The following is an 11,132-nucleotide window of genomic DNA, read 5'->3' as shown; positions in this document are numbered from 1 at the left end:
AGCCTTATGCACGTATTTGTGTGACAGTCACGTGACGTCCATACTGTCCCCGTGTCGTGACATTCGCCGTCTTGCTCACATCCTAAACGAAAGCAATTCAGAGTCAGGTGGGTTTTATTGAAAACCTTGTGGCTAGCAACACACCAAATAGCATTTCACTGGGTCAAAGATGGAAGTGCACCCAACACTGAATGTCGCATTAAATAGGTCCATGCCCACCATTGATGAGACGTGCATTAGCGTACGACACAGAGGGCAACCCCCCCCCCCCCCACACACACACCCACGCCCCCCCCCCCCCCCCCCCCCCCCCCCCAAGTGCTGGAGCAAATCCCAAATTCTGGCAAAACGATAGTCATTTTCGGGCAAAATGAGCTTGCCTGAAACATTTTCATCATGTTTTTCTATCATTCTACCCACACTATTGGTTGTAAATCATGTGGAAAAAAAGTGTAGTGTTTTGTTTGAAACCCTATATAACTGTTTGGCAGTAATGTTAATATGAATAAATGTTATCCAGATTCGGACATTTTCGTATAATTCGGAGGGAACAGTAGCCTGCCCCACAACCCTTCCCTACAGAAATGGAAGGCCGTACGCCTATAAATACTAGAAATGACAGGACGTCATAAAATGTTGTTTCATCTGGCCAGTGCATTCCTGCAATTTAATTTGAACTAGTATCAATGTTTCAGATACTTAACCTGCCTCGGTGGTGTAGTGGTTATGCCATCGGACTTGAGGCTGGTAGGTACTGGGTTCGTAACCCCCGATTGAGTGTACCGCTAGTCTCAGTGGGTGGGTGGAAGGCCACATACACCGAGTTTCACCCACTTCACGGGTGTGATTATGGGTGTATCTCCTGAGTGTATGACCCCATATTGGGATGATTACCCAGCATGCACAGCAGGTTCCGTGTACCCCAGGCTCGGATGATACCGAGATAGCTCAACTGATAGCAGGCGTGGAGCACGGCCCTGTCAAATAGTTCCATACCGAAATGGAAATACTGCGGCTTCACCATTCATCTGATCATCATCCATGTTTGTAATGTTCAAAACCAAAAAATGTCTTTGTCTCTATGTTAAATGTGTGTAACATTTTTTTTTTTTTTTTTTATTTTTTTTTGGGGGGGGGGGGGGAGTGTAATATAAATACAGAATAAAACACACCTTCCTATTAAAAGTAGATTGACAATTTGTGTGCGCAACTAGGGTAGTACAAGACGCTTCTTATTTTCATTTCAACTTATTTTCGTGCTTATATCCAAGTAAGGTTCAAGCACGCTGTACTGGGCACACACCTCAGCTATCTGGGCTGTCTATCCAGGACAGTGGGTTAGTTGTTAGTGGTTCATGAGAGAGAAGTGGCCTTACACCTACCCATTGAGTCGTTAAAACTCGCTCTGGGTGGGAGCCGGTACCGGGCTGTGAACTCTGTACCTACCAACCTTATGTCCGATCGCTTAACCACGACACCATCAAGGCCGATGATTCTTATTATATGACGGTACATTTGAAACTAGCGGCCTAATTCTCCACCCCATTGTTTTTAAAATGTACTCCGATGGGTTGTAGTATTTATATATATGGTGTGTATGTTGATTCAAACGTTGCGTGTAGCTGTTTTAGCCAGAGATGTTAATAATGTCTTCTATATGGGATTTGATTTGGTGGTATACATTCTATAATTATAGTTTCACGTTTCCTAAAATACAAACTCAACTGCATTTTCGATGTTAACGCATCCGGACAGTTGCTGTGATACGACAAAACAAATTTAGCGCAGTGTTTTGTAAAATGAATACTGGACACAATATTTTACGCGAATTGTTGTTCTGTTCGCGTGACGGTTATGCAAATTTAAAATCACAAGAATTGCCAATAGGTTACGCGACGAATTGCTACGTCTGAACACTAGTACATAAGAGGTACGATTAAATTACTCGCCAGTTACGCAAACATAGAATTAACATAACCAAATAATCGGCTACCTAGGTAAAAAAAAAAAAAAAAAAAAAAAAAAAAAAAAAAAAAAAAAAAAAAAAAAACAATTACGTCAACCGACTTCGGTTCCCTAAGATTTTGAAATATTTGGTACCGTTTAATAATAGTGCGTTCCGCGATCAACATGACTACATCATCATCATCATCAATATCATCATCAATATCATCATCAATACCACCACCACCACCACCATTCCCATTACCACCATCATCATCGCTGTCGGCGAGCGATTTCAATTATATTAATTGTATCCTGACAGTGGTGTGATTAGACAAGTGGTATGGCTGTCGTCGTCTTTGTTTACGAAAAGTCCTGTGAAACCCAATTATGTTGCCGACCTTTTCACAGCACGTCTCAAATACAGCAACCAAAATTGCATATAAATATAGAGCACAACATGTGTAATTAACAGATATCATAAAAGAGCATTAAAACTTGACTGATACAGAAAACTTGACAACTCTTGCAAAAGTAAATGAAACAGTTATTTGAATCATGCTTTGTTTCACTATTGGAGTCTTGTTATAAACTGACTTAAATTAGTACAACCACTTATTTTAGGGCCCGCTGTACGTAATGGGGTGATAATGATACGGTTTCCGGTACGGCGTGGCGTTAACATAACACGTTCTGACACCTAAAGTGTGTGTGTGTGTGGGGGGGGGGGGGAGAGAGAGAGAGGAGAAAGAAAGACAAAAATAGAAAGAATAAAAAGAAAAGATGCGTTTCGTGCGGCATAATTGTTTTGTTCATCCAATGGAATTCTCGTGTTTAGTGTTCGGTCATCGTGAGTGATGGACAACGAGTGTAATGCAAGACTCAGACTACCAAGTGCCAGCACAAAGTTAGCCAACTCGATAGTTGAGTTATAATTTCACCAACTCCTGACTTGCAATAGGGTGCGCTCAGATTAAGAACTAATGGGATATACGACGAGAATCGAGTTTTAAGAGCACTCGACTAGCAACTGGACAGTCGTCGAAGTTGGCAAACTTTGTGCTGGCATTTGTCAGTCTGAACCTAGCATTATCGGACCAACATTGGTATGCTAGGCTCAGACTGTCAATTGTTACGACGAAGTTGGCCAATTCGACGATTGCGTTGTTATTTCCCCAACTTCCGACTTACAACGGGTGCGCTCAGATTTACAACTAATGGGTTATACGACGAGAATCGGGTTGTAAGAGCGCTCGGACTAACAACTGGACAGTCATAGAAGTCGTGAGAGAAGAAAGTTGGCCAAATTCGTGCTGACAGTTGGTAGTCTGAGCGTAGCATTAGTCGTTTCACGACGCGTGAAACTGGATGTGTCAAAGCGGCGTAAAACGCTTAGGTGGAATCAGGCCTTCATAGTTGGGATATGGCGTCAGACATATGGCGTCAGACATAGTTGGATTTAGCATTGATAAACACACTTTTAATATCTACACGCATATACTTCGAACGGTAGAGGAGGCGGGGAGGGGAAGGAAGCTAAGGGTGTGGAGGGAAGGGGGCAAACACTGCCTTCCAGATGTAAACATTATACATCCAGATGTAAACATTATACATCCAGCTGAATGAATGAATGAATGAATGAATGAATGTTTAACGACACCCCAGCACGAAAAATACATCGGCTATTGGGTGTCAAACTATGGTAATGCAAATAAATAAAGTGATGATCAACATCAATATAAAAATTCAAGGTTTAAACAAAAACAGTGTAAAGAACTGTGCAAAAATACAAATACAAATATCACAGAATTTTACGGACACCGAATTTTACTCTAAACTTAAATTTGTGCTGTATTGGCCATTCTCAAAGAGAATGTTACACCCCTGCACCACGGTGAGGTTACAGCACGCGCAGGGGTCATCCAGCTGAAAGACGAATTAATATAGAACAGCGAATGTTGTTTTACCTTCTTGGATTACTCTGGCGTATCCAAATTCACACCTGAAGACAAGACAGCGATTGTTTCGAGAAGGAAATGTAGCGCCGTGAGCGAAGGTGCCCAGGTTGGTAATGCAGTGAGAAACTGAAACTGAAAGTAATGCGTCATTTAGACAAATATTTTATTAAAGGCGCAGACCCTAGTTTCAACCCATGAAAACGGATACTAAAGTTAGTTAATCTACAAAGCTGCAACACTCATTTGGATAAGGTTATAACACAGAGACGATAAAGTATCTGATGTTTAAACAAGTGAATACTGTCTAAAAATAACTAGAGTTTGTGTCGATAACCGTTACGTTTTTAGAATTATGAAAAATACATTTTGGGGTATTGCCAAAACTCGGATGACCAGAACCATTTTGTGAGTACGAAAATGGACATTTTAAATAATAAAATGTTAGTACTTCTAATTTAAATTATCAATTTTGACCCTCGCGCGTTATAATTTTTTTAATTTTCGCGTTATGATTTTTGCCAGGATTTTCTTGCTAAGACGTAAAAACCGCATTCGGAGCCAAAATGCCATAGCAGATGAATTAGGACGTGCATTCTGATTTCAGTTTAAATATGCCCCTTATTTTGGTATCAAATATACCACCTTTTCTGAACAATCCATGCTTTAAATAAATATATAAAACCCATGCACCCCCCACCCCCCCCCCCCCAAAAAAAAAAAAACAGCACACAAAACAAACAAACAAAAAAGAGAAGAAAAAAAGCATTGCCGCATAAATTCTGGAACTTTGGTCTGATCAGAAACCGACTTTTTTTTGTTTGGCCTAATAGTGAAAAGTATGACGTGGTGTTTAAAAACTAGGGTCAGTCACTTTAAAGTCTCACCCAATATATAGTAGAATACATGAGAAACATTCTTAATAAACAATATATAGTAGAATACATGAGAAACATTCTTAATAAACAATATATAGTAGAATACATGAGAAACATTCTTAATAAACAATATATAGTAGAATACATGAGAAACATTCTTAATAAACAATATATAGTAGAATACATGAGAAACATTCTTAATAAACAATATAAATACCAATCCATATGGAATTTTGCCGATGTATTTTTCGTGCTGGGGTATCGTTAAACATTCAAACATTCATTCATTCCATATGGAGTTATGAGAGACTAAGAACATCACATTATCAATAGTAAAATATACAGGCATATTATACGTAAAATAATAATAATTATATACAATAAAATACATAAGAAACATACGTATTAGCAATAAAAAAAAGTCATCATCATAGAGTTATGAGGCTTAAACGTCACCAAAAGTGGTTTGGGGCAATAATTTGTAACAGGGATGGTGCATTTTTTTCTGATTCACTTTAAGTGTAAGGGGTGGTAGTATTTATATCCGTGGCGTTTATGTCAGTTGATACGTTGCAGGTAGGAGTTTTAGCCACATATGTTACTACTGTCGTCTATGGGATTTGATTTGGTAGTATACACCCTATAAGATCCCTTGCTACTAATATTGGAAACATGTGGCGAATTTCCTCTCTCTATATATAAGAATTACATATGTTAGAATTACCAAATGGTTGACTTCCAATAGCCAATGATTAATAAATGAATATTTAATAAATGAATGCGCTTCAGTGGTGTCGTTAAACAAAACATACTTCAACTTTTAAGAATTTATAATAATATTTGACGTGCATGTCCTAAAGGAGTGTTAATATGGCGCATTCAAGTTCGCTAACTCTACAATATTGTTACTATGGTTTGTATTTGCCAGTACCTAAAAATGTAAGACCACATTGAAAAAGGAAGGAAGGAAGGAATGTTTTATTTAAAGGGACTCTCCTGATTTTAAAGCCATTGTAAGAGGTTTCCAACTAACAAAGCCTTGTTCGTGACTAAAATTACATATTAAATACATGTTCTTGTTTAGAGTACCAGTGTCTGTACATCCTGTGTTTTGCGATCGTTTGCTGCTGTTTTCAGCAGTCATGTTTCATTAAATTTTTACTTCGTAATATATATTTTTTCGTACATACAGAATTATTGGATAGTCAAATCCAGTTTGAGCTACTACAAACATTAGGATGAAAACGAACACCTTGATTATTCAAATATTGATATTCTAAAGAAGAAAATAGCTATAAAATATAAGTTCAGTCATCAAAAAGAATATGTTAGTAATAAACATGTTACAATGGCACATAAACGTATAAGACAGGGTTGTAGGGTGGCACCCACCCCCTCCCCCTAGTGCTGGAGCAAATCCTCAAATTCGAGCAAACTTATTGAGATATTCGGGCAAAATGTGCTAACCTGTGACCTCTTTACCATGTATTTCCATCATTTCTACCCGCAAAATTAGTTATAATTCATGTAAAAATGTATTTGCGACCCTATAGAGCTGTTTGGCAAAAATACTAATAGGAATTAATGTGGTTATCCAGATTCTGGCACTTTCGTTTAATTCGGGCAAAAAACAGCCTGCCTCCCTACAAAAATGGGAGCCCGTACGCCTATGCAATGGTAGCAAACTAAGGGCAGTCTCAACACATTTTAATTACGGTTAAATATGGCGTCGGACATATGGTTAAGGACCACAGAGATAATGCCGCCAAGTATTGGGCCACGCTTTTTTATTAGCAGTATTTCACAGATAGGATAGTACATATCACAGCCTTTGTTACACCAGTTGTGGAGCACTTGGCTTAAACGAAAAATAGCCCAATAGGCCCATCGACGGGGTTCCATCCTAGACCGACCACACATCAGGCGAGCGCTTTACCTCTGGGGTACGTACTGCCCCGAGACAACAACAAATTCAAAGTTAAAGGTGGATGGGAGCTATAATAAAATGGAACTTTAGCCTATTTCCAAACTTTCTGAATACTCACCCATGCCCACCCATCCCATCCCATCCCATCCCACCCAGGGCCACCCACCCTCCAGTTACGGCCGTGACATACATGTAGAGATTTTCGTACAATTTTTTTTTTTAAATGATAAAAACTAATGACTGCTTACCAGCATTTCTCGTGCTTTTTCCTGACTTAACTGGTGTTCCTATTACCAGAAGTGGACTAATTATGCAAATTAGGGCGAGAGACCACATCATTGAGAAGATTAAACCAACTGAAAAATATACAATAATTTATACCAGTACTTTGTGTTACATTCGTATTATATAGAGAATAATACATGAGTGGTCGTTAGATACCATTTATCTTACAACGAGTTGTCCTTAACCATATATCGTTAAATAAGAAAGGAAATGTTTTATTTAACGACGCACTCTCAAACATTTTATTTACGTTTATATGGCGTCAGTCTTATGGTTATATATGGATTTAAGCATCTTTTTCGATTAAAGGTTATTTACAGCCCTTACACTTACGCCTCACATACAAATGATTGTCAGGTTAACTATACGTCACAGTGTAAATCGATTTTGATCGTGCTGGTTTTTTCAATTGGGTGTATGGCATTGGTGACCTGGTCATCATCTATGAGCAGCCAGTCGTATGTCTTGAAATTGTTAACACACGTACATGTGTAAACAAGTATGTGTTATCAAAAATAACGAATGATGTTCTCACCAACGGATATGTAAGAAACTATATGACACAACGAATGAATGAATGAATGAATAAATGAATAAATGATTAACGACACCCCAGCACGAAAAATACATCGGCTATTGGGTGTCAAACTATAGTAATGCAAACAAATAAAGTGATGATCAACATCAATATAAAAATTCAAGACTTAAACAAAAACAGTGTAAAGAACTGTGCAAAAACACAAATATCACAGAATTTTATGGATACTGAATTTTACTCAAAACTTCAATTTTCTGCTGTATTGGCCATTCTCAAAAAGAATGTTACACCCCTGCACCACGGTGAGGTTACAGCACACGCAGGGGATGACACAACGAACGACTTATAGCACCAAGTGACCATGCTTTTGAACAGTTGTCAAAAGCAGATTGTGTAATACACATAATATATGTGTAATACACATAATAATGATGTGGACAGTTTTTAAAGGCTTTCTCTAACGCTCTCTCTCTTTTTAGGTCTCTCTCTCTCTCTCTCTCTCTCTCTCTCTCTCTCTCTCTCTCTCCAAATGTTTCACAACCAATAACCGATGATTAATAAATCAATGCGCTCTAGTGATGTCGTTAACCAAAACAAACTTCAACTTTTGATCATTTAAGCAAGAATATGTAAATAGTGTGTCAGATAACGCCTAATAACTAAACTACAGTTTTGACTCATTGTTTCCGTTAAAGTCGCAGACCCTATAGTTTCAACCCGTGAAAATGGACACTAAGTTTAGGTTAATCTACAAACCAGTAATAAATTTGGATAAAGATACAACAGTGTGAAACAGAAATGGGTAATCTGAGCGATACAATTTTAATAATGTCTGATTTCAATTATCAAAACGGTTTTAATAGTGAAAAATACACGGTAGTGTTTAAAAACGAGCGTCGATAAACAAAAAAAGACAACTGCAGGGTACAAACATTTTACCTGTGGTGAAGTCTATATGAACATAATATTTATCATTCAAGATATTATTATTATATATATATATATATCTATCATCATTCAAACTTTACGTTTCTGTCCTACTATATCGAGAAGAAAAGCTGCCTGGCTTGTAGGAACCGAGGGCGGGGGAACTAGCCCCCACCCCACCCCATTTGAAGCCAAACACATTTAGGACCGAATTTAGAAGTCTTATTTTCTTACACGCAGGTTTTTAAGCAATATAAAAGTATGTAAATACACACGTGTAAATGAAAAACAGGCTTTGTAAATTAAGCTCTCACTTTTTTCGTGCTACTAAATATTTAAAACCAAACAAAAGTGACTCACCCCCACCCCACCCCACCCCAACAACTACTTCACATATCGTTTCAACGAGTCTGTTTACCGCACATTCAATTTTACAGTCTTAAAATATCGGACCGAACATACGAAGCCTGTTTTTTTTTTAACGCACTGTTGAAAAGTTAAAGTGTGTTTTGTTTAACGACACCACTAGAGCACATTGATTAATTAATCATCGGCTATTGGATGTTCAATCATTTGGTAATTCTGACTCGTAATCATCAGAGGAAATCCGTTACATTTTTCCGTTAGCAGCAAGGGATCTTTTATATGCACTACTGCACAGGCAGGAAAGCACATACCACGGCCAGTTGTGGTGCACTGGTTGGAACGAGAAAAACCACAGGTGTTTAAGCATTGTAAATATCTGTAGTTTCACGCGTGTAAGACACAAACAGGTTTGTAAATTCAGCCCATATTATTATCTTTAAAACCATTTTTAAATGCATTAACACCGCATCAGTGTAATAAATGTAGTTCTGTACCTACCTTCAAGCCAGTGAGACAAGTTGTGCTGTGGATACGGGAGTGGATGGATGTTATAATATAACAAAGTAAGTTAATTAATGACAGTCTATATTATTATAATGGTCCGTCATTGCTTTAATAACGGAGCAATAGTGCAATCATGTGTGATTATCTCCCCTTGTGGGATTTGACACACTGAGAATTAAACCGGTGATACCAAATAAAATTTGACCTTTATAATAGTTATCGTCTCCATTTCCTGGAATTAAGTTAATTTACAAGATTTACATCACAGTACATTTCATCGCAAATACGTAATATATTATATTTGTATAAACGGATGAAAGGATGGATGGATGGATGGACGGACGGACGGACGGACGGACGGACGGGAGGGAGGGATCGAAGGACGGACAAATATACGGATATATGGACGGATGGACGAGTGGATGGATGGATCGATGAATGAATTCTCGAATAAAAATATTTTTTTGCAAGAAAATTAAATGCTTTGGATGTAATGTTTTATAGGCATGGAGTTGAAGATATAAAGTTTTAATTCCAAACAAAAGTTAATAAATAATTTTAGCGGGAAAACGCCATTGTTTTCTATATCTAGGGGTGGGATTTGGTATAGTCGGTTGAGCGCTCACCAGAGGTATTTGCGTCGCAGGATCGAACCACCTCGGTGGATCCATTCAACTGACTGGGGGGGGGGGGGGGGTCTCGTTCCAACCAGTGCACCACTACTGGTATATCAGAGGCCGTGATATGTGCTTTCCTGTCTGTGGGGGAAGTGCATATACGCTGCTAATGGCGACGGCGGGTTTCCTCTCTCAATATCTGTGTGGTCCTTAACCATATGTCTGACGCCATATAACCGTAAATAAAATGTGTTGAGTGCGTCGTTAAATAAAACATTTCTTTCTTTCTTTTTGATGACTACGAGTCACAATTACCAAATGTTTGACATCCAATAGCCGATGATTAATTAATCAATGTGCTCTAGTTGTGTCGTTAAACATAAACAAACTTCAACTTATATATCTAGTAATAGCAGGATGTGTATCAGCAGGATGTGTTTTAGTGCTACGTCGTTTCGTGAGACTGGAACGTAAGCCAGGGGTATTTAATGAATCAACGAATGAACGTTTCGTGAGACTGGAACGTAAGCTAGGGGTATTTAATGAATCAACGAATGAACGTTTCACGACACCCCAGCACACAAATATACATAGGCTATTGGGTATCACAAATGGAAAGTATATGAAAATATTATTTATATATAATTATGTAAAACCACAGAGTAAGGAGTTGTGGGGGAAAGGTATAATGCAATACATAAATCAAGGTAAGTATATTTTAAAACTTTGTACAGAAAGTGATTTAAACGTTCGCCTAATGCGCTGTCGATATGGGGTCTATCCCCGACGATGACCTCTTTGAGCTATATCTCGTTCCAATGCATCACGACTGGTACATCAAAGGTCATGGTATGTGCTTCCCTGTCCTGTCTGTGGGATGGTGCATATAAAATACCCCCTTCTATTAATGGATAATTGTAGCAGGTTTTCTCTCTGAGGTCATATGACAAAGTGACAAAATATTTGATATCCAATAGCCGATGATTAATAAATCAATGTGCTCTAGTGGTGTCGTTAAAGAAAACAAACTCAGGTTCGCTCTTTGTTGACTTTTTCTCATCATTTGGTAACTCATATTCAACTCAGTTTTTGTAACAAAAATTGAGTTACTTCCCTTGTGTATTAACACCCAATTGAATTTCAGTTAATATTAAGCTCGTGCCAGTAAAGTTAGTTTGTTTTTGTTTAACG

The 11,132-nt window shown here is 38.1% G+C and overlaps 1 protein-coding gene across 1 annotated transcript in view; it reads right to left on the bottom strand.

The window, feature by feature from the left end:
- Positions 1-9,358, bottom strand: part of LOC121380160 — a 10,793-nt gene extending 1,435 nt beyond the window's left edge. Inside the window, exons 1-4 of the mRNA XM_041508953.1 lie at positions 9,319-9,358; positions 6,953-7,060; positions 3,912-4,034; positions 1-82 (exon numbers count right to left, since the gene is read on the bottom strand). The exon at positions 1-82 is cut by the window's left edge and continues 47 nt beyond it. Coding sequence (XP_041364887.1) covers positions 1-82; positions 3,912-4,034; positions 6,953-7,043 — 296 coding nt within the window. The 5' untranslated portion in view covers positions 7,044-7,060; positions 9,319-9,358. The remainder of the gene's footprint in view (positions 83-3,911; positions 4,035-6,952; positions 7,061-9,318) is intronic.
- Positions 9,359-11,132: the final 1,774 nt, after the last annotated feature.

This window comes from Gigantopelta aegis, chromosome 8 (genome assembly GCF_016097555.1).
Source record: "Gigantopelta aegis isolate Gae_Host chromosome 8, Gae_host_genome, whole genome shotgun sequence".
Classification (NCBI taxonomy): Eukaryota; Metazoa; Mollusca; class Gastropoda; order Neomphalida; family Peltospiridae; genus Gigantopelta; species Gigantopelta aegis.
Note: the sequence above shows the minus strand (reverse complement) of the source record. Positions and strands in the feature narration are given on the sequence as shown.